We start from the raw sequence: 26153 nt of genomic DNA, 5'->3' as shown, positions 1-26153 counted from the left end.
TGCGTCGGTTCGAGTCTAGGATTCGGCCAATGTGGTTATGTGAGAAAGCTTGCCAGTAGTTTCTCGTGGGTCGGTGGTTCTTCCCGGGGTTTTTCCGGGTTCTTTCTCCCCATTAATACTGGCCGCCATGCATAGCCTATCGTATGCTGAAAAATGGCGTTAAACCCAACAACAACATGCACTAAACATATTGTATCCACTATACGAGGATACTCATGGACCATTCATTTTTATTTATAAAAAAGAGAAGAAAATACACAATACGGTTCCTGAATTATATCGATATTTCAGTTTCGGGCAAACTAAAATAAAAATAATCTAATTTTTAAACTGTCATACCCTCTCGAAAACATTTTTAGACAATTTAATTAATATATAAACCCCCCTCCCTCTCACCCTCAAACTCCCACTCTGGCCTTTCCATTCCTAATCCTTATTATTATGTTGGAATATGACCACTATAATCAAGTTCACAGACTACAAAACAATGTTTTTATTGTGCATATAGTAGAGTGGAAAATAAAATTATTATTCGTGGTGTGTAAGGAACTTGAAATAGTGGAGCAACCAAGCTGGGATATACGATCCAACAAGGGCTCTATATGTGCCACATTGATTGTTATAGGCTGCAAAAAACAATTTACATCATCTATACAAAGTTTTGGCACAATCACAATTGTGTCAGCTGGTTTCATAAATAAAAGAGTATAGCTTCGTTTTTAGAGTTTCGTGTAGATAAAAGGAAATATTTCACGAGTGAAGTGGGAAACATTGTATTATGACAAGTACTTTCTTGTATTTACTAAACTAAACGTAGACCTTCCTTCAATTATATATTTTAAGGCAATGAAAACTTCGATTTATATGGATCTTTTCTTTGTTATGTGCCAAAGCGAATACTGTTGCATTGCTACATCGATAAATAAAAGTTCCTAAATAATAAAAAAAATATCTTGTACAAATAATGATTTCAATTGTGTATTTTGTCGAATTAATGACGAATTTCAAACGAAAATGAGGTAAATCATATTTTGATAATAATTTGTTCATTAAATCATTTGGGGAGGGATTTTGTTTAAAAAAAAAACATATCTGAACGGTCGCATCAGACAGATTTTAAAGAGCGTAACATCAAAAGGTTTTAATGCTTGTGAGTGTACTTGTATGGATTTTCCTTTATTTTTCTTCATTTCTGTATTTAAACGAACGTGAATGGTTGGACATGGCAAGCATGCAGTCGAGGTCGGCTACATATTTTACATTTCAATTTGCAATGAACACTCATCAATGCCCAAATTCTCCATCGTTACACTGTATGAGTGTGATGAGAGAATCTCTACTTAAACAATTTTATTACGATGTTTATAGAACCGATTTTCCCCTAAAATGTGTCTTTTTGTCCTAAAGTGTAAGAGGCACACTTAAGAGGGGACATAATATATAATAGTAACAGACCTTGTGCGTCTTAGTCATTATTAAAGTTGGAAGCCAATTTTAAAAAGTTCGTTCGTGAAGCCTACATTTTGTTTTGTTGTTAATTTTAAGGCATTTCTTGTATGACGCCTCATTATTTATTAAATAAATGTATACTGGGGGTATACAATCTTGATATAATTTAAGATCTTTTCTAGCTCTGTGTGTGAGTGTGTGTGTGTGAGAGAGAGAGAGAGAGAGAGAGAGAGAGAGAGAGGGAACAAGAAGAAGACCGAAATTTCGCGATACCGATTTTAGTAACATACTTCAAGACAGATATATTGTTACGAATATATGGTCTTACAATAAGTAAAACAAAAGAGCAGACGAACAAGCTTTGTATAATTGAAAAATATAATACATTTCTTTAAAATACAAAGTGAAAAGATTAAAAATTATCTTAAAGTATGGCGAACGAATTTCTAAAGTTCCTGTGTTCTATCAATTCCAAACGTTTCGAATAATCAGAATGAGTTCCAAAGGTTGCAATAACAGACTGTGCTGTAATCATTTATCGGCTACATATGTGAATCACAATGTTATAATCCGAAAATGTCTTCAAATAAATTTACAGCATTTCCGTACAGTTACTAATCCAAATATTCTTTAAGTGAATTTACAATAATTCCGTACAGATATTATGTATCCAAATAGTCTTTAAATGAATGAGAGAGAGAGAGAGAGAGAGAGAGAGAGAGAGGTTATAGATTTACGGGATTTTATACATTCTCTGTGGCTAACACACTGCAACACAAACAAATGATTTTAGTTAATTTTTATGCCCAATTTTGTACAAAACTATTGTCCGGAAATTCACGGTTAACTCTCTATTAAAAACAAATCCTTAGAAATTTCACTATGGGCTAAAAAGCGTATGTTAATTGGCTAGAAAGCGTACGTTAATTGGCTAGAAAGTGTGCGTTAATTTGCTAGAAAGCGTACATTAATTTGCTAGAAAGCGTACGTTATGGCCAGAAAGCGTACGTTAATTGGCTAGAAAGCGTACGTTAATTGGCTAGAAAGCGTACGATAATTGGCTAGAAAGCGTACGTTAATTGGCTAGAAAGCGTACGTTAATTCGCTTGTAAAGAAGTACAGATCCAGAAGGTTACTATGCAAAATGTTTTTAAATTTATACATTCGTCTAGAACTATTCACATGCTGGAACAGATTAATTATGGTTAGCAAATACTTTAGCAATTCTTATCTGTGAGACAAAAAAGCCTAGAAAATAACCCCAGGCCCACGAGGTTAAAACACAGTACTTGATATGCGCGCTAACATAGATTATGATTGACAGTTAACTAATCTAAGTCCTTGCGCCATCAAAAGAGTCAGTTTTTAAAGCTGATTATTGATAATTTCATTCTTATAGTTAAGTCAATTACGAAAGAGTATTTATATCTACTTAGTATCTCTAATTGTGATTGATGATATTCATTTTCAGATATAATCAATATAACTTTTTCTGTTTCTTTGATTTATAATAAAATATCAGGGATTTTAACTTGTCTTACTGTAATACTTTGCCGAAGGAGCCAGTCAAAGAGATATTTTCAAGTTCATAACGACTTAACTGGCTATTGAAGATGATGAATTATATGGAGTATTTAAACCTTTTGGAGTATCATTATATAATTCTAACTGACTTATAGTAAAGTTATAAAACTATCTCATTCCTCAAATATTCTTGTGATGAGGCTGAATTTTATGTGGAACATCTGTATTTGTTTCTGTGGAATAACTATATTTATTCAAGTCACAGGATGTGATTTTCGGAAGCAACGCATGCTGTTCAGCTTTGTCATTAACAAATCATCTTTATTATTGTTGTGCACTCTCACACAGGTAGACATTGATATTCTCTCATAATTATATTCTCTCTCTCGCGTCACATAAGCGCTTAGAAATGAACTTTTTTTTCAAATCCGTAAACGTTAGTAAACCGACAAATTATGTTGGTCCCAAGGAACTCCGTATTTTGAGGGATGTACTCTGCCTGTCTGTATATATAGAGACAGACAGAGAAACACAGAGAGACAGAGACAGACTTACATACAGAGATATAGATGTATTGCTTTTATACACAATCAATCATATTGTTATGTAATATGTGCCAAGTAAATATTGTAGGAATAACAATTTATAAGAGTCCAAATGGAAACCTATGTATGACCACGTCATGAAGGATAAAGAACTCTCTAATCGAGAGCACGACCTTGTAATGAAAGTCAATTTCTACACTACCTTGCAACAGACCACATGGGAGCTGGAGCTAAAGGACTTAATACTACTATAAAAAGGCCAGGGCCATAATGCTCTAGACATGTTTCTCCGCATGACCTTGGATGTCTATGCAAGCAGAAAAGAGCAAGATGTGCCAGAATTCAACCTTCAAGAACACACACACACACACACGAATATATTACTTTCCAAAGTAACATCACATTTTTTGCCTTTGTAAGGTGTCTATTCTGACAAAGCAGGACATCAAATGCCAATGAATACACAATATACTGTGTTGTCGCTCTCAGAATCGTGCGGTTGCAAGAAGGCTATTTTTCTCGTGCCTTGTAATTTAGAACAATGGCTGGTCAAGTAGATGAGACGGAGGGATGCTGATTGGATCATTGGTAAAACAGTCAAGACTTTCATTAAGCCTCTTGACGTAGAAGGAATGGCAGCCGGAGGAAATCTCTTTACATTCGGAAGGAAGGATAGCCACCCCGGCATTTCGACCAAATCTTAAATAAATAAAAGGAAAATATAATTTAATATAAAGATATTTTATGTGTAATACTTTTACGTTCATTTTTTCTCGAATTTGAAATTAATATATTTTACATAAGCGTGATGTACATGGACATTTGTTATTTAGTCCCTTGCATCATATATATATGCTGAAGAACTAAATAACGTCGATATCAACAAAAATTGCTGTTTCACTCGTGTCTGCTAGGGTGAAAGATATTACAACTAACATGTAAGTTATGGAATCCTGATATTATTTTACTAACTATATGCTTTAATCTAGTATGGCTCATGGTGTGTATAAATCATTTTCACGTTTTAAGTAGATGAGGAATTTAACATGAAATGCACATCGGGTGTTGCAAACAGGACCAAAGGTACTGCCATTAATCTCTCTTATACATTGCAGAATGATATGAAAAGATAAATTTGGGCGGGACCTTTCAATCATACTTTAGTTTATGTAGAATGCAGTGGAAATATTTACTTGTCCAACTAGGACGGACATTTAAAGGTAAAAGTAGTATCATAATGGATGTTTGAGACCTCCCTTCCTATCATGTCTCCCAAGCCAAAACCACTTCTATCTTCACCGTTTCATTTCCACCTTAGAAATTGTTTACCCACACTAAGGATGTTTCGCTTGCCAAGCTCACATCTGCATCAGGGGTTCACGGGTGAGGGAGTTGTGATAGGTAAAAGTGGTCTCGTATAAGCTCATTATTATAGCACTTACCGAGATGGATAAGTCAATTACAGAGATGTGATTCATTGTTAGAGACTTGCACTGGATTAGTATATAATGTCATTAGAAACCACACAGTTTGACACATATATCATAATGAAAGAATTCGTGTCTGAGGTAAAAGCGAAAATTATATATATATATATGGAAGTGGGACTTAATCTATGTAAATACGTATCCCTTGGAAAACGTGAAAATTGCAACAGAACATGGCATTATGAATAAAATAAATCCATCCAACTTCCAAGCGTTACGTGTTGACATTGATGCACAAATGTGGTATCGGGGTCAAGTCGTTTGATAAGCTTTGGCGATCATATGGATACGTTTGCCGCGTATGAATGATAGCGTTGATAAATACTTGCCAACGCGCCTGGCACATACAAATCCAATGATGTCTTTAAGGAAAACGCCAACGATATTGTTAAGTATCAAAGTGATTGCTGTTTATAAAACAGATTTTTGGTTAAGAAGCAATTAGATAATATGTTTCCCTTATATACGATCATCATACTGTGAATCAACGTAGGGCATTTAGTGAGAGAACGTAGAATTAAGGATACAAGGCGGTATGATAAAGCAAGGTTCCTATCAGTATTAGGACTTCTTCTAGATGAACCACGGCTATCTGTTAAACAGCTTATCCCAGACGTACCACGGTTGGTTTCAACAGCAGCTCCAACTGTAAATGAACTCACACACACCACGTATGAACGTGAATTAAGGATTCAGAGATGCACAGCTAAGCAAGATATACTTGCGCTATTAAGATTTCGTGCAAAGGAACCGAGTTAGACTGTGTCACAGCTTCGTGGAACAGCAGCACAGTTCAGGTGACTCCACGGGTTAGTGGGACTGAAATCGCATGTTTGGTTGCTAATGAGGAAGAACGTCGCCGTATCGAACGTACTATTTCCGACAAGGCTGTATTGCATGTTTCTCAAATAATCAAAGTACAAATATTCAAGCTCCAAAAAATTACAGGGTAATCATCCCAAGCGTATACACGCCAAGCAGGACGCGGTGAACTTTCTCTCGAATCTGAATCACGGAATTATATCATCAAGACAGCACATGAGTGAAACGGCGCTGCCGTCCGGATTCAACATAGACATTGTGTCCAATGTTAAATTTATATTCCTGCTTTTTTGACTAAAGAGAGCCGTGCGCCATCTATAATCCCACATCAGTGGTTGCACTGCGGTATGTGTAATTTAAACATAGTAAGACATCGAGGCTATCAGTGATGAACTCAACAACTATGCAAAAATCCTCGAGAAATGTCAAGAAAAAAAGCTCATATGGAGGTTCAGGATGGATCCTTCCAACGTGTTTTTAAGTTCATCTTCCTTTATCCCATACATGACTTTCCGTGTGTCGAGTTATATTACAACACTGGTATGTATTCCAAAGGGAACCATAATACATGTGAAAAGCAACGACAACCGGTGTTTTTAATGGGCCATCTTATCTGCGCTGCAACCTGCGAGTGATCATATAGAACAGTCTCAAACATACAAACGACATGTGGGTGACCTTAGGTTTGGAAATACAAAATTCCCTGTACAAGCTTCCAAGATCGTACTTACTGAATAATGTAACCCTGATATCGCTGTAAATGTGTTTACTAGGAACAAAAGCGTTCAGACCATTCCAGTATCTCCACATTCACACAAGCGGAATTAATTTATCGACGTACTGTTGTCGAGCAACATGGAAAATGTAGACGGCACTGTACGACTACGTGTAGATTACAGTCTTTCCACGAAGAGTTTGCCGGCCTAGCAAACGCCAACGAAGAATGTTTCCTTGTCGAGATTTCATGTGTGTATTTAGCACAAAACAACTGCTTTATGACCATTACTTTTACTGCGCAGGAGTCAGCGAGAAACCGCAACATAGAATCATGCCAGAACCTGGTAAGAATAATTTAGAAATTCACTGTATTGCAACGGAAGGTGAAAATAACGTATATCAAATGCTCTGATTTCACATTCTAAACGTTTCAATGGAAGATCCCTGCCCATGGTGGTTCAATCAAATACGACAAAACGTTTCAGAACAATTTCCATAGGGAATTTCTATACTATTTTCATATGTGTTGAGCAAATGAGTCGACAATGTTGTACCATGGCAAAGGTGGTTATGTCTATTAAGTCGCTAGAAGTTACAGCGAACAGGATTCGACAAAATCTCTCCCCGCCCACAGACATGATTATGACCGACGATATCATGCACGAGTTTTCCGAGGGGAATCATTGTTGGATCTGATAAAGAAGTACATGATCACTGGCGCGCACAGAGGAGTTGCATACAGCACAAACAACCTACTGTTGCAAGACATGAATTGCTTCATAATCAGCGCGAATATTATAGTCAGTTAATCATGCGAAAATTCTCAACTACATCAAAAGCAATAATAAGCGTTATTTTCAACAACACGGAAAATTACATGACGATTTGGCTAAGAATCTATCCATACGAATTCATGACCGACTCTGAGAGGCCATTTATTCGACACTCTCTCGAGAAGGGATTGCCGCCGATTACACGCACATTAATAATGTCTCGTCTACGTTTACTTATTGAACTCTCAGTGACTACTACGACCTGTACTTTCACAAGCATGCGTTGCTGATCGCGAACCGTAAGATTTTTCGTGATACCGCGATGAGTGTGTACAAGCCCGACAACGAACATTACTTCTGATCGCCATAAATCGCTTGTTATGCCCTGCTATCAAAAACCATAGATTGATTTTTAATTTTCCACTAACATCGATCAACATTTGTTTATTGAATATGGTATTTCTACGAGATTTCTATGGTGGCTTACTTTTTCGTTTGCGCGTACAATCCGCTCCTAGATGGATAAGACATGCCCTCCTAACAGTTACATCATTTATCTTCACGCAGACAATATGTAAGAATGGGCAATGATGCAACAATATGTGTATGCGAGTTGGCATGAATTGACACAGCAGATGTAAATATTCACAAAGACATATGAGTACAACAGCAACAGTGAATATGGATACTTCTTTGAAATCTATTTTGGAATATCCGGACGAGTTTCACCACACCAACAACGATTATCCATTGACCACTGAAGCGCTACCAGTTCTCCAAGAGTGGTTGTAACAGTGCGAGTTGTCGATCGTCGACCGATTAGGGCATAAGATTACAGTATGCACCAAGCCGGTTCCTAATCTGCGCCCGAAGCACAATTATGTCGTCCACGTACGAAACTTGCAGTTGTATCTGCGGTTGGCAGTTTGTGTTTATGTGTGTATATTTGTGTGTCTGTCTGTCTGTAAAGTTTCTTGGGTCCTGCTGTTTCACCAACATGCGTGATGTGCCTCTTACATTTAGATGAATATGGAGCATTGAATGGCCACCATGAATTTGAAAAAGACTTATACAAGCTTAGGAATAATACAATGTTTGGAAAATCTACGAAAAACAATTTGAGTTGACCTTGTATGGGACAATGATCCGCTAAATCTTTACAGTCTGACTGCCGTCCCGGCACTTGAGTTACGCAAGATATTCGTTGGTGGACTCGTTGCTTTACACAGCAAGGAAACTAAACTAAAGTTGATAAAACCCTCTTACATTGTTGGATTTGTCCAAAGCTGTACGAGTCATACTATTATAATATCAAGTCGTGGTACGGTGACAGCATAAAGATATTATGTACGGATACCGACTCGTTGCTGATGCATATAACCACCAAGGGTATCGATTAGGATAACGGTGCGGTATCACTCGCGTGCACGTTGACACCAGTGACTATCCTAGGGGCCATCAGGTGTCTAGTAATGTTAATAAGAAAGTCGTGGGGAAATGGGCTGGCAAACCCATACAGGAATAAATGGAACTGCGCCGACAAAGGCACTCGTTCGTGGTAGAAACTGGTAAGAATATTAAGAATGCTAAAGGAGTCCTACGCGTGGTTGTGCAAATTAGATCCAAAGTATAACAGGTATGTGGCGTGACTTTGGCATCGACGTGAATGTACACGCGCAGCAGTTCTTTTTCGGTATATGAAACATCTCAAGGGTGTGTACCTTCGCACCAAGTATGTTTGTTCACACTGGATAACAAGTGATGGATTTTCCATGATGACATAACTACTCACGCGTACGAGCACGCGCAGATCCTACATTAGATCTTTCCGGTAATCGCCTATTCGTGGGACTACTTGTAATTCCTCTTAATACAATGTCATATTTGGTGGTGACTGGGACTTTGTTCCTGCTAGCACCAGGTGGGAGAGTGTTTCTTGTCACCTTAAGGTTCATTCGGTCTAAGATAACAATTTGTCGACACAGAATACGGGGACAGTAACAGGACGGTGTCGGACTTCCAACTCCGTTGGTGCATACCGATACTGAACGAGATTGTTCCCAGTGGGTCTAACGCAGGTGGCTGTAAAACTGTTTTGTGGATAACATAGACAGTTTTATGTTGTATCGCGTTAGCATGTTTTAGCACATAGCACAATCATAAGTGTGATTTTATTGATCGATGCTGGTATAACCTACCGAAGCCGTGTCATCCATTCCCGGGAGCGTGCCTAACGATTCAACAACAATTTCTGAGCTTACTGATGCTCGAATAATCGTTCCACAAATGTGTGGTAGAATCGTTGCACCATATGTTTGAACGCGTCTGAGACAATTGTTGAATATTTGGACGTCAAAAGGCTCGGATTCCTTGTACCTGCTGAAAACATTTAGGACGGTTAGTGTGGTTTTGTAAGTGCATATGTACATGATGTGAGGGAAATTAAAGATCAGCATGGTGCCCTGTGTTTGGCGTTCTCACGTCAAACAACTAGAAATATCTTCCTCAGCCGCAATGATAAAACAAACAGGAGTTTGTTTGAAACTTTCCCCGGACATCAGAGACCACCATATGATGTTGATTACTATGCAGGACTAGAGCAGCCAAACTTCAAGGCCGCGGGAGATCTCTAACGTTACAGTGGCCTGAATTGATAGATAAAACAAAGATGGAATATTTATATTGCTTGCAGTCATTCAAGCTTTATTCGCGACAGCGGTTTCCACGGTAGCAAAAGCAACTGCGTTAAGGTTCGTGGGAACGGGTTCAAGAACAGAAGCGGTCTTCCCTAGTTTCCTCGCCGTTTACGGCCATGGAAGCACATCCATTAACCAACATTGCTATGCTCACTCGTGTTTATTAAGTAAAAGTAGTCAATATAACAGTTCTTGGAGAAAAACGAAAACCATCGTTAAGGCAGGGGCGTAGACAATGTAGTCCAAAGTAAAGCCTCCAGCAAACAATCGCCGGAGACAAATGTTCCACGGGAAAGTATTTTCAGTACTTTCATGGCATTTGTACCAGTGAATAAACATACTTGGTTGAAAGTGCATGAATGATTTACACTTGAACAATCCAGCATGTCGATCAATTTATACATCGCGGTAACTTCATTAATAAAAGACGTATGCTGGACCCACAAAGCTACCAAAAAATAATGGAAGCGGACAAACAGCTAGGAGATGAATCACCAAGAATCCTTATCTTTTCGCATGAAATACAAACGCATGTGGGAATCATAACAAATATATAACTCGCAGCTCCCTAACTCATGAACCCCTAATGTGGGCTTGCACGTAAACTAACGCGTGCTTCACGAGCAAAGCTTACACGCGGACGCAAGGGTGTAAATAATTCCCAATGGGGAAAAGTCACGCGAACTATAAAAGGGTTGTGCGGTGGGAGACGTGATAGGTGTGTTTGGTCTCAAATGTTCATTACGATACTACTTGTATTAAGTTTTAAAAATCTAACGCTGTAACTGGCTCTTTCCTATTTTTGACGCCATCAAACAATTTCTAAACATATTTGCTTAATATAAAGATTTTTTGAAGTTATTTCTCAGAAAGCAAAGTCAGATCTATCTAAGCAAGATTACTAAGAAACGTTCATGCATATATTTCACCTCAGTACTCATGAATACGGTATCATATATTGATATTGTTAATTACGTATCAGATATTGCCACCACATTTTCACATATAACACATTTCTGTTGGAGATGACAAAATAAACGCCATGAGCGGTTTAAATCATATTCTTCTATTTTAGAAACGTTGTTCCTTTAGAGATGTTCGTTTAATTAGCTAAATGTTTCACCAGCATTGATGATTCTACTGAAGCGTAAGTGTAAGGTCCAGCTCATGGGCTTATCTTCATAGTATTTTGCTACGTTATGAGAGATATCAGTGAATATTTAAGGACCAATCGTAAGGTCAGTTATCTCTGATTGCAAGCTCTTCTCAGAGTACCTTGGTTTTCATGTATTCTGCCTAATTTTAGCATGGAAGTCCCTCACTATCAAAAATGTTCAGGGTCGACAACGAAACATTCATTGTTGAAGATGCGCTTGTTAAAACGATTTAGACTATATACATTTATGCGCATCTTTAATGGTCATCCAATAATTTATATTCTGGAATTCTTTAAAGCGGGACCACTCTTATAACGGATCTTTTTATTATAATGTGGTATGGTTTATGCCATTAATTTAAATGTTAACATACCCACAGCACTGCAAACCATCCATGTCGCAAGAACAGCGCAAGCAATCTGTAGTGGTCTGTTGGGTCCCGGGACGCATTCGGAACACATGGAATCCGTCATTGTATTCACAGTAATAATTCAAACCTCCTGCAACTAGCGAGAAGTAATGGAATAAGATACAATTTTTGGCAATTGAATATACTGAGGTTCACCCGTCAAGGCAATTGAATATACTGAGGTTCACCCGTCAAGGCAATTGAATATACTGAGGTTCACCCGTCAAGGCAATTGAATATACTGAGGTTCACCCGTCAAGGCAATTGAATATACTGAGGTTCACCCGTCAAGGCAATTGGAGTGCTCCGAAACCTTGTAATATACAATCTCGACATTTTATATACGTTCCTCTACAAATGAACCTTTATGTAGTTATGAATCAATCAAGCACGTTTGTTTCTTAGTAATTTCTTTCTTATTCGTACAAAATCATAAGTCACTGAAGACTTATAACGTAATGACACCAAAAACACGAATTGTTTGAAATTAAGATTGTACATATCTTATACATAATAATCGATTACAATACAAAACTGATCGATTTGATAAGTATGTATTACGACCTTTTACCTTCACGACCTCACTCGAGTTTACTTTTTTTAACAGGAGACAACTACGCTAAGAATACGATCATGAAGGCATGCAACACAGCACATATCTCTTAAAATAATGATTTTACAGTGTCTTATATTAGAATCCACCTTTCATATGTCATATACTGGGAAGTGTTCGATGAATCGTTTTCCAATGGCATTTTGAGAATATGAATGGCTTTATCATGCCGAGGAATGGGAACTAATTGACTTTTCCAAGGACACAGAGGCAGCCGACTCGACTTCGGCCGTTATCGATCCCGCCACCCTCGGATTACGAGTTCCACGCTATATCAACTGAGCTACCACAGTTCTTCGAATGTTGGAAGACAACGCTTGTAAATAACAATTATATTCCTGCAGATATGTATATCTACTGTTATCTAATATTTTTAAACAACTCTAAAAAATTACAAAACACTTTAACTTACTCGGCATGTCTGTTTTCAGTTCACCTCTTAGGCAGAAACCCTCCACACGCTGATTTCCCAGCATCAGAACGATCATGGAAAGAAAAGATGTAGCAAGCGACATACTTATGATTATCATAAGGTATTGTGTAAAATGTCTGCGACTGGTTTACTAGTCTTTCTTGCTTTAACTTTATGCACCTTCCAGGTAAAAACTGCTCTTTATATACAACTATCGGCGGAAATAGTTTACATGAAACATCAATTCATTATCAAAATACAGTAACAACTTGTTTACATTTATGTTTTACTCCCACTCGTCCTCCAAACTAAGGTTGTATTTGTCAAGTGCATGATGTATTGGTACCAAAGCGTCAACAGTAGGCTAGGGATGAAATAGCACAACTAATGTAACATTCTTGTTAATGTGGTGTACTTTCGTTTTCCGTTACTTCCGCACAGAGTATTTAAGCTTTTAAAATGTATAAGAGATGTGCATGAAATAGACACCACAAGTAAAGCTGACTGCAAATGTGTACACCTACACTTAGTCTATTCATTTTTATTTACAACATTTTAATGAAATTGCATGTGATAGCGATAGTCCCCTCCCCATGTTTGTACTACCTGTGGCATTTAAAGGACATAATAATAGCAACAAAAAGAAAAAACAACCAACCAACCAAAACAAACAAAACCAGATGTATTATCAGGGCCTTGAAAATATAACAAAATGAGTTTCCGGCAAATTCGCGTAACTGTCAGTTCTTGACAAAACTATACGAAAATCATGAATCACACTGACTGCATGCACGGCACACAGTGAATCAATCATATGGGCGACCTTTCACAACGACACGTGATTTTACGATTTTGTGAATGAAAAGTCTTCCTTTCGCAAATACCTCTCCTATATCATAACATACGAATAATGTAGTGGGGGTGGAATGTACAAAACATATAAACTTTATGATTTCAGTCAGCCATGCCTTTAATTTTTAAATAACTTTCTCCGTGTATGTAAGGGTAAGTGGGAATTTTGTTAATTGTTGTTTTTGCTTTAATTAAGGCATTATTGACATTTGACATCTGCCTCTTCGTTGAATTTATTCTCAGTTGCTATTTTACAAGAATTTCATTAAAGTTATGTTGGCCGGACCTTGAATGTTATTGAAACCAGTACATCGTATAATTAATGAAATATGCGCTGACAAGTCTCCAACGAAACTTACAACAGCTAAACTATACATGATTTAAGCCTATGAAAATCGTGACCTACGTCGGTCATAGGCGTCTAGTTGAAACCACGGTCATACCTATGTGTACATTCGTAAACAAACTGAGACTTGCAGCTTCAGAAATGTTTTCTCTGTGGAAACACAAATTCGCAACAAGTTTCTATGCGGAAAATAGTTGTAAGAAGTTTTCTCCCGGATAGAAATGTTCGTCGTACGATAGCATGTTACTTATGTATGTATATATATATATATATATATACGTCACTTTAAATCAAAACGCCATTTTGGCTACTGTGTGTATTAGCCATTCGGCTTTTCACTAGAGGTCGTTCATATTAATATTTCTCCTGATTCCTCCATATTTGATAACAGTCTTGAAAACTGTTTTTGGATTTTCCGAGCGCGTTTCCAATGCCTATGGAAAGGGAAGCAATCCGTTGTTTGAGCAATTCTTGTTCAGTTTGGTTCCTTGTGAAGATCTAAAGAACAACGAAACAAATCTCTCTCCATCAAAATTTCGACACAGTTAAAAATTATTCGAATGTAGTAGCAAGGCAATCCAGTTTCACATAAAATGATTAAATTAGCCTGATATAGTAACTATTAGCACCTACCGTTCGAGTTTGTCTTCACTCTACATAATACCGACAACTGGCAGAGTACACCATGTTTCATAGTTCATTTTCTAATGTACATATTCTCCAATGAGACACGTTGCTAGTACTGATAATAATAATTAATCCAGTTTGTTTCAACTTTGATTCCCTCTTCATATCATATGAAAGTTTCCACATAACGATTTGACTGACGACACTGTTACTGTGTCGTCATCAACATTGACGTCTGTTTTTCATTATCGTAGTCCAGTCAAATTTTCCTTCTCAGTTACATTTATCACTTTGAAATTCTATAAGACACAGTGTTGCTTCAAATCGACACACTGTCGCCTCCCGACCCTCAAAAATGCAACACACTGTTGACATAGGGTTCCAGACTGTGCCACTGCCATATTTATTATTACAATTACAAAAACAAATCCAGGACAAATCCAGGTCTAGTTTCGAACCTAGATTTGACTTCAAGACCCGATATAACTTCGATACGTCACATAAATCATTTTCAGTAACTACTAAATAATTTTCAAACAAGACTGGGTTTCGGAATTATTATTATTTAAACATATGATTATGTGAATTGTGATTAACGGAGCTTTTAGGCTAGTTTTCACCCGCTTTTTAACTCGACTATTTGTCCGATCGTGTTAACATGCTCTAATTATTTTATCTCTTTTATGTTCGTCATTTTATAAATTTCCAAAATTATATATTTCACGTTTTGAACATCGAAATTTTATATGTAAAAACATACTTAAGTCTAAGAATAAATTGTTGAAACTATTAATTTGTTTTGTTTTATGTTATTATAATTTTTTTTAAAAATAATTTTTGTGGTGAAAGCATCGTTTGTTGACACTATCATACTTCGGAGAGATCTAGTCATTAGTAAAGGATAAGCCGTCCATAAGTTACAATACAGCTATAAGCCTTCCTCTGTTTAATTTTACAAAGGATTATGTAACTTCCACAGAAAACGCCATTATTGTTCACTGATATCTGAATTAAAATTTGTACCAGCGATTTATGGTTAAAAAAAATCTAAATATAAAAAAGAATTTCAGACATTTACAGTAAGAAACAATTGATAAACATATAAGGAAAACTGAAATTTCCTACATCCAATGTGTCGACATTATACATTTAATTAATACAGTTAAATGCATTTAAATAATACAGTTAACCGCAATAAAAATATTAGGGCTTGAATTAATATAATTAGCTAATCAAATTGTTTTTTTCAAAATAATTAAAACATTGGAAACATGTTCATTACTAATCACTCCAATATGCGTCTCGCTCGGTTGTTTACATCATGTAAACAGATTAGTCTGTTTGTGTAAACATTAAGAAGACAACGCATTCATGGTCTCGATTAATGTTGCTTTCCGTTGACACACCCAGTAACAATTTATGGGCATCATCGTGTAGATAGATATTCATTATTTTGATTGGATTCCGTCCGTCATAATATTTTCATTCTCAGCCAGGAAATTAAATTAAATGGCTTGATAACACGAAAAAAGGTTTCATATGTGTGGGCCCCATATATTATTTTCTTGCTCCGTGTTGATCACCACAACATTCCCGCCATGTACAGGTCAGATTTATTTTTATAATTTCAAACGAATTCCAAACAACAATATGCAGGAGGGAGAATGGTGTGGGATTGACTTCAGACGCCAGGCGAAGGAGAAAGGGGCATTCGGGAGCTTTTAATAAAGATGAAATTTTCGTTGTATTTCGCCTTACCTTAATGCAACGGAGCAATTCTGCAAATAACGTATATTTATGGGGAGGTGGATGGGTGGAAGTGGGCAACTGACGTAAAAACTGTACTCTGTGGCAAAGTAGGAGCTCCACTAAAGAACATTGCCCTTTTGGGTGAATCGAACCCTCGCCTAGCAACTGATGGTTAGTGAAGTATATATATATATATATATATATATATATATATATATATATATATATATATATATATATATATATATATATATATATATATATATATATATATATATGTGAGGGGCAGACACATTTTATCAATCGACGGACCATTTCGTCAGGACCAGATGAGTTTTAGGAGACTGAATAAAGAAGGTGATCAATAATTCATTCAAATTTAAGGGACATAACTGTATTCGACTCGAAATCTTACTGGAAGATGGTCTGCTGACACTTCGGTCCCTATACATTTCGGGCGATGGACGTTTTGTCCCTAAGACATTTCGGCTTTATACGTTTCGGCCATAACATTTAGATCCAAGACGTTTCGGCCCTAAGATAATGTAGCCCTAATTAATTTCGTCCCTATTTTTAAAATTATATAATTTATTTTCACATGATTCTTTTTTTAAAATACAAATTTTATATATTTTTAATATTTTATTTTAGAATTTAAAAATAAAACACAAACAATGATTATAATTGATGAAACCAATATTATTAAAGCTAAGTGAAAATTGGGGTTGGGTGGAATTTTATAAATGAATCAGACAAACCTCAATGGTTGACAACCAGTGTTGGCGATTTATCAAAGCTTTTCCACAGCTATATGAACCAAACAAATACGATCACTTCACAAAACATTTCACACAGTGTCTATCAGTTACGTAGCAAATGCGTCTTTCATGCGGTGATACTTCCAGTGTAAATTTTTGCAGTTTCCATCAGGAAATCTGATGGTTTTAACTTTCCACTGTTGTATGTATCAATCTTTCCGTCCTTACGTGCGTACGCTAGACGCCTATGTAGAACGACGGTCTGTTCTGCCACGAGTTGCAACAATATTAATCAATAGTTGTTGTACAAACCCTTTTAAGTCTCATAATTAGCGTAATAGACTAGAAAGACGTTTCATGCCGATAACAAAACCCCACCAATTACAAGTCATCGTTTTATTAATTCATGAAAGCTTTTATAATCATCAAGAGATCAGTACTTTGTTTTAAATATTATAAGCCTATGGTCTTAATTTAAGCAAAAGAAAAGAGCGGGAAAGAAACAATATTTTTTAAATTCAACAAATAATTGTTTCCTCAAAATACAAAGTGACAAATGTAAACAGAGCTTCAGGACACACGGTACTGATTATATGGAAAAATGGGAACCAGCCTGGAAATGGGTGAACATAAAATAGAGTATACATGGATTTGGCTGACCAGGATTTGTTAATAATGTAAGTTCTATTTTTGGAAAAAGAATCTTTTGAGAGCTTATCCTGGTTGTAACTGAAACAAATAGAGACATTGTTTTTTGGATGGAATTTCAGTCCTTTAAAAGTCTTGAGCTGGAACACTCATTACTAAAATTAGCACCTGACTCTTTGGTACGGAATTGAAAGCACATGGTTCATACAAGCAGGTTCAGAAAATGCCGCGACTCATATCCTTTCCTCTAAACGGAAGCAGACATCCAGGTGTCATCTATACTGATAAATATAGGTTTGATCATGAGCACTCAGGAATTTCAAGTTCTTGAATTTTTAATATATAGTGTTGCATAGGTTTAGTATGGGAACTTAGTACCGTGAGACCTTCAATTCCAAATAATATGGAATTTCTAATACAAGTCTTAATAATTAAAGTTCGGAATAAACTTTAGTGGTATTCCAGAACAAAGCCAACGCTGAAAGTTTCGATATGCCTGTGATAACCTGAATAGTAATGACGTTCCAGCAGTCTTTTATAGAATCCTGTTAATGCAATCCAAGAGTATATCCTTATTTGAATTTCATTATAAATCCAAGTCTCTATTTCCAACAATGTTATTTTTGTACACGTTGTATTTACATAGATGAATAACCTGGATTAAATAATTTAGGTAAATAAAATCCACCCCAAATGAAATACTGGAAACAACAATAATAACACTGATTTTGCTCGGATCTTACAGCACGAATGAATAATTTCTAGATAAAAAGATTATATAGTCCTTTACTTGATCTCAAGTTAAAACTAGCATTATCTATATTTAAAAAAAAAAAAAAAAAAAAAAAAAAAAAAAAAAAAAAAAAAAGAGATCAAGTTCATCGTAGATGAAGAGAAAAGTAAAGTGTTCATTCAGAATGTGTTACTTATTTATCCGGTAAATATAATCTACTATATTGCATTTAATTGGTGTTGAGTTTCTAATTTTGTTTTTAGATTTAGTTATTGATTTTGTGATTTTCTTCCATCTGGCAAGCGGTAGTGATTTACTATCTTATAAAAACTATAAGTATTTTCATTCCATATACTTAGCCTTTCTGGGCCCAATAATTGTTTCATTGCGTAATGATTCCAACACAGTCTAAAAGGGAGCTAAGATTTATTCTGAAAGATACGATGTAGCTAAAAGTTAGGTACGATGTAGTCTGAAAGATACGATGTAGCGAAAAGTTAGGTACGATGTAGTCTGAAAGATATGATGTAGCTAAAAGGTAGGTACAATGTAGTCTGAAAGACACGATGTAGCTAAAAGCTAGGTACGATGTAGTCTGAAAGATACGATGTAACTAAAAGTTAGGTACGATGTAGTCTGAAAGATACGATGTAGCTAAAAGTTAGGTACGATGTAAAGCATATTGTGCTTATGACCACCAGCATGTAAACTGTTTGTTTTAGTATAGATAGCCTTTTCACGATACTCTCAAGACGAGTAGAATAGAAGTGGCGATTTCTAGCCCACCTGTCTATTTTCAATAAATTTTAAAATTTCAATACGTCATGGAAAGAAAAATAAATGCTAACTTTTCAAGAGGTTGTTTCATCTTCGTTTCACTCCGATAATATACAAGCATAAGATTATTTTAAAGGCTAATTACTAATAAGAAATTCATACGACATTTTAGTCAAACAAACTACCATAGCTGGGACTTGCCTCTTCTATACTGCTATGTTCACATTGTAAAATCATGTATTCACATGAAAATATAATAAGTGGCGTTGAAATCAGATGACAGATAGGATCTGCATCGAGCAGACCGCTCCTTCAGCGATGAATACACCAAAAATAACACGTGACCCAGAAATTCAATTTCATTATATAGTAGAGACGAACAAAAGAAATTTACTATTGAACAATTTATTTGGAAACACACCAGAACTAATTATCTTGAAGAGATAATACATAATTAGAAACTGTTTGGCTAATTCAGACAAAGCTACTGATGCAATCAACTTTAACAATTCTTCAAAACTTAATTTATAACGCGTTCAGTATTGAATCCTCAATACTATTTAACAGCATACTCTATGAAACAATGATATCAGTATACAGTGTACAATGATATCAGTATAGTGTGTACAATGATATCAGTATAGTGTGTCCAATGATATCAGTATAGTGTGTACAATGATATCAGTATAGTGTGTCCAATGATATCAGTATAGTGTGTCCAATGATATCAGTATAGTGTGTACAATGATATCAGTATAGTGTGTCCAATGATATCAGTATAGTGTGTCCAATGATATCAGTATAGTGTGTACAATGATATCAGTATAGTGTGTACAATGATATCAGTATAGTGTGTCCAATGATATCAGTATAGTGTGTACAATGATATCAGCATAGTGTGCACAATGAAATCAGCATAGTGTGTCCAATGATATCAGTATAGTATGCACAATGATAACAGTATAGTGTGTCCAATGATATCAGTATAGTGTGTACAATGATATCAGTATAGTGTGTACAATGAAATCAGTATAGTGTGTCCAATGATATCAGAATAGTGTGTACAATGGCATCAGTATAGTGTGTCCAATGATATCAGTATAGTGTGTACAATGGCATCAGTATAGTGTGTCCAATGATATCAGTATAGTGTGTCCAATGATATCAGTATAGTGTGTACAATGGCATCAGTATAGTGTGTCCAATGATATCAGTATAGTGTGTACAATGATATCAGTATAGTGTGCACAATGAAATCAGTATAGTGTGTCCAATGATATCAGTATAGTATGCACAATGATATCAGAATAGTGTGTACAATGATATCAGTATGGTGTGTACAATGATATCAGTATAGTGTGTACAATGATATCAGTATAGTGTGTACAATGAAATCAGTATAGTGTGTACAATGGTATCAGTATAGTATGTACAATGACATCAGAATAGTGTGAACAATGAAATCAGTATAGTGTGTACAATGGTATCAGTATAGTGTGTACAATATCAGTATAGTGTGTACAATGATATCAGTATAGTGTGTACAATGGTACCAGTATAGTGTGTACAATGGTACCAGTATAGTGTGTACACTGGTATCAGAATATTGTGTACAATGATATCAGTATAGTGTGTACAATGAAATCAGTATAGTGTGTACAATGAAATCAGTATGGTGTCTACAGTGATATCAGTATAGTGTGTACAATATCAGTATAGTGTGTACAATGATATCAGTATAGCATTACAATGATATCAGCATAGTATTACAATGATATAAGTATAGTGTGTCAAATGATATCAGTATGTGTGTACAATGGTATCAGCATAGTGTGTACAATGAAATCAGTATAGTGTGTAGAAAGATATCTGTATAGTGTGTACAATGAAATCAGTATAGCGTGTACAATGGTATCAGTATAGTATGTACAATGATATCAGTAGTGTGTGTACAATGGTATCAGTATAGTGTGTACAATGATATCAGTATAGTGTGTACAATGGTAACAGTATAGTGTGTACAATGATATCAGCATATTGTGTATAATGGCATCAGTATAGTGTATACAATAGTATCAGTATAGTGTGTAAAATGATATCAGTATAGTGTGTACAATGAAATCAGTATAGTGTGTACAATGAAATCAGTATAGTGTGTACAATGATATCAGTATCGTGTGTACAATGGTATCAGTATCGTGTGTACAATGGTATCAGTATCGTGTGTACAATGATATCAGAATAGTGTGAACAATGAAATCAGTATAGTGTGTACAATGATATCAGTATAGTGTGTACAATGGTATCATTATAGTGTGTACAATGGTATCAGTATAGTGTGTATAATGATATCAGTATAGTGTGTACAATGGTACCAGTATAGTGTACAATGGTATCAGTATGGTGTGTACAATGGTATCAGTATAGTGTGTACAATGATATCAGTATAGTGTGTACAATGGCATCAGTATAGTGCGTACAATGATATCAGTATAGTGGGTACAATGAAATCAGGATAGTGTGTACAATGAAATCAGAATGGTGTGTACAACAGTATTAGTATAGTGTGTACAGTGATTTTAGTATAGTCTGTAGAATGATATCAGTATAGTGTGTACAATGATATCAGTATAGTGTGTACAATGATATCAGTATAGCATTACAATGATATCAGTATAGTTTGTACAATGATATCAGTATAGCATTACAATGATATCAGTATAGTGTGTACAATGATATCAGTATAGCATTACAATGATATCAGTATAGTGTGTACAATGATGTCAGTATAGTGTGTACAATGGTGTCAGTATGGTGTGTACAATGGTATCAGTATAGTGTGTACAATGGTATCAGTATAGTGTGTACAATGATATCAGTATAGTGTGTACAATATCAGTATAGTGTGTACAATGATGTCGGTATAGTGTACAATGGTATCAGTTTAGTGTGTTCAATGATATCAGTATAGCATTACAATGATATCAGTATAGTGTGTACAATGATATCAGTATAGTGTGTAAAATGATATCAGTATAGTTTGTTCTATGGTATCAGTATAGTGTGTACAATAATGAAATCAGTATAGTGTGTACAATGGTATCAGTGTAGTGTGTACAATGATATCAGTATAGTGTGTACAATGATATCAGTATGGTGTGTACAATGGTATGAGTATAGTGTACAATGGTATCAGTATATTGTGTAAAATGATATCAGTATAGTGTGTACAATGATATCAGTATAGTGTGTACAATGTTATCAGTATAGTGTGTACAATGATATCAGTATATTGTGTACAATGATATCAGTATAGAATGGAGAATGAGATCAGTATAGAACTGAGAATGACATCAATATCGAATGTAGAATGATATCAGTATCGAATGGAGAATGATATCAGTATCGAATGAAGAATGATATCAGTATCGAATGTAGAATGATATCAATATAGCATGAAAAATGACATCAGTGTCGAAAGTAGAATGATACCAGCATAGAATGTAGAATGGCAACAATATCGAATGTAGAATGAGATCAGTATCGAATGTAGAATGATATCCGTGTCGTAAGTAGAATGATATCAGTATAGAATGGAGAATTATATCAGTATCGAATGTAGAATGATATCACTATCGAATGAAAAAATGACATCAGTGTCGAAAGTAGAATGATATCAGTATAGAATGTAGAATGGCAACAATATCGAATGTTGAATGAGATCAGTATCGAACGTAGAATGATATCAGTGTCGTAAGTAGAATGATATCAGTATAGAATGTAGAATGATATCAGTATCGAATGAAAAAAATGACATTAGTGTCGAAAGTAGAATGATATCAGTATAGAATGTAGAATGGCAACAATATCGAATGTAGAATGATATCAGTATCGAATGGAGAATGATACCAGTATCGAATTATTAATTATATCAGCATCGAATGGAGAACGACATCAATATCGAATGTAGGATGATATCAGTATCGAATGGACAAATCAATATCGAATGTAGGATGATATCAGTATCGAATGGACAAATCAATATCGAATGCAGAATGATATCAGTATCGAATGGAGAACGACATCAATATCGAATGTAGAATGGCATCAATATCGAATGTAGAATATCTTTATCGAATGGAGAATGATATCACTGGTCAACAGTGAAATCATTACTGACTTGAAAAGGCCCTAATCTGTAGTATTTTGGTGTGCCGAACACGAATATAACCGTGAAAAATTTGTATTGGCTCTCGTTTTGAAGATATTCATATACCTCATTTTCTATGTTTCACTGTGTAAATTTCTCCAGTAGGACTGCAGCAACATCCGGAATAATGATGTAACATTGCATAATACCATCATGCTCACATCATCCACAGTTGATTGCATCATTTTCTGATGCAATGCAATACTAATGCCATGCGGCTGCTGAAGTAAGTTGACGTCAGCAGTGTACTATACATGTGTAGGCCTATTATACTAATGCCAGGCGGCTGCTGAAGCTGACGTAAGCAGTGTACTATATAAAGCCCAATCAGATAGGTTCAGCATTTAAAATATTTTAGACGTTGTGCGAGACAGTTCAAGCTACTGTTACATAAAACTTATTATTTTATCCATTTACGTACAATAAAGAACAGTAATGCCTCGAAAGTGTGTTAATACCGCGGACAATTTTTGCTATATTTGTGGGGAAGTGACATTTGCCAACCAGAAGAAAAGTATCAATTCTCAAGTGAAGAAGGCATATCATCTTTACTTCGGATGCAAGGTTGGTGACCAAGACAAGCCTTGGGCTCCGCATATATGCTGTGCTACATGTACAACACAGCTTTCACAGTGGTTGAATTGCAAAAGGTCATCAATGCCGTTTGCAGTCCCAATGGTGTGGAGAGAGCCAAGCAACCACCTAAATGACTGTTACTTCTGCTTGGTTCCTCCTCTTTCCGGCGGAATAACGAAGCGAAAGAAGTCGAGAATAGTCTACCCAAACATTCCGTCTGCATTGAGACCAGTTCCACATGGTGAGGGACTTCCTATTCCAGAACCTCCAGCAGAATATTCTCTTGATTCATCTGACGAAGACAAAGGTGAGTCGACCTGTTCTTCTCCTGGTCCATCAGCATGCAGTGATCCAGATTTTCACTGTGGTGCATCATCAACCCCACACAGAATAACACAGGAAGAACTAAATGACCTGATTCGTGATTTGGACTTATCAAAGAACAAGGCAGAATTGCTAGATCAAGACTCCAACAATGGAATCTTCTAGAAGAAGATGTCACAATTACTGCATATCGAAAGCGCCACCAGCAATTGGAGCCTTTCTTCAGAAAGGAAAGTAATCTGATATTCTGTTCCGATATTGAGGGCCTCATGAATGCTTTAAAAATCACTCATGACCCACAAGAATGGAGACTATTTGTGGACTCTTCGAAACTGAGTCTCAAGGCTGTGCTTTTGCACAATGGAAACATTCTTCCATCTATTCCAGTAGCGTATGCTGTCCACATGAAAGAGACATACGATAACTTAAGGCAGCTACTGAATTCCATTGAGTATAACAAGTACAGCTGGCACCTCTGTGGTGATTTGAAGGTAGTTGCCCTTTTAATGGGACTGCAGCAAGGATATACAAAATACATGTGTTTCTTATGCGAGTGGGATAGCCGAGCAAGGGAAATGCACTACATGAGGAAGGAATGGACTCACAGGCAGAATGTAGCCATTGGAGAGAAGAATATCCAACACCCAGCTCTGGTTGAGGCTCAGAAAATCTTGCTACCACCCCTTCACATCAAACTAGGTTTGATGAAGAACTTCGTGAAAGCCATTGACCGGACTTTGCCAGCATTCCGATACCTGCATGAAAAATTCCCTCGACTCAGCGAAGCAAAGATTAAAGAGGGAGTTTTTGTGGGTCCTCAGATTCGAGAGCTTTTCAAAGATGACCGGTTCAACAACTTGCTGGAAGGTGACGCGAAACAAGCATGGAATGCTTTTCGCCTAGTTTCTACAAACTTCCTCGGAAATGTTAGGGCAGAAAACTATAAGGAACTAGTAGAAGACATGTTGATGAAGTATAAGAAACTTGGCTGCAATATGTCTCTAAAGATTCACTTCCTTCATTCCCATTTGGATTTCTTTCCTAGCAACTGTGGTATTGTTAGTGATGAACACGGCGAACGTTTTCATCAAGATATCGCAACAATGGAACAAAGATACCAGGGAAAATGGTCCACTACAATGCTGGCTGACTACTGCTGGACACTCCTCAGAGATGCTCCCGAACAGCTGTACAAGAGACAGGCGAAGAAATCTAAGATGTAGTCAATGACTTGATTTTTTATAGGTAGGCTATTACAGTTGACCTTTTACTATTGGAATGCATTTCGTTATGTAAACATTAATTTCTTGCAGATTACAAAAAAACTAGAGCCAATTTTGCAATTTGACTGTCATATTCGTGTTCAGCACATAAAAATTGATAAGAATTGACTAATTTTATTTCAGTAACATGACTTTTGTAAAAATTTGTTGACCAGTGTATCAGTATCGAATGCAGAACAGTAGCAAAACAAAAATCAAGCTATAAGTCTAGTAACCTGGTAAACCTGTCACATGTTAGCAATGTAAGTGAAACGTATTGGAATATTAGTTCAATGCAAAACTGTAAAAGGACCGTACGTAACCTATCATAAATGATGCCTGATTCGTAAGAAAATTTAACTCTTGTTAATTAGACACAGAAAGGTATAATAATTCATAGCTATGAAATATCTAGTTGGTTGGACCGATCTATCTTCACACATTAATTCTTGAGAATATTTTGACAACAGTAATTGTTTATGCCAATGATCGGTTGTTAGTTTTGTTTGTTTTTCTTTTTACTCGAAGGTTAAGTGTAAAGGTCAAACTTTTTATGTCTAAATGATGATAGTATATCTCATTCGCTCAGGAATGTGAAGTAATGTAGGTGTTCCTTTATAAGTCGTATCAAACTGCAAACTATACAGACCAAGATCTGTCTTAGCATAATGCACCGGCATATTTGGG

At 36.0% G+C, this 26153-nt stretch overlaps 1 protein-coding gene across 1 annotated transcript; it reads right to left on the bottom strand.

Moving 5' to 3' along the window:
• Positions 1–1809: 1809 nt before the first annotated feature.
• LOC149802158 (beta-microseminoprotein-like) lies at positions 1810–12862 on the bottom strand. Its single transcript, XM_089954396.1, has 3 exons — positions 12605–12862; positions 11544–11676; positions 1810–4217 (listed from the first exon to the last, which is right to left on the bottom strand). Exons 1-3 carry the CDS (start codon positions 12720–12722, stop codon positions 4052–4054), a joined length of 417 nt encoding a protein of 138 aa, XP_089810522.1. The 5' UTR covers positions 12723–12862; the 3' UTR covers positions 1810–4051.
• Positions 12863–26153: the final 13291 nt, after the last annotated feature.

The sequence above is a fragment of the Sinohyriopsis cumingii genome, chromosome 4, assembly GCF_028554795.1.
Source record: "Sinohyriopsis cumingii isolate HCF-2022 chromosome 4, ASM2855479v2, whole genome shotgun sequence".
In the NCBI taxonomy this organism is placed as follows: Eukaryota; Metazoa; Mollusca; class Bivalvia; order Unionida; family Unionidae; genus Sinohyriopsis; species Sinohyriopsis cumingii.
This window is presented reverse-complemented; position numbering and strand designations above follow the sequence as displayed.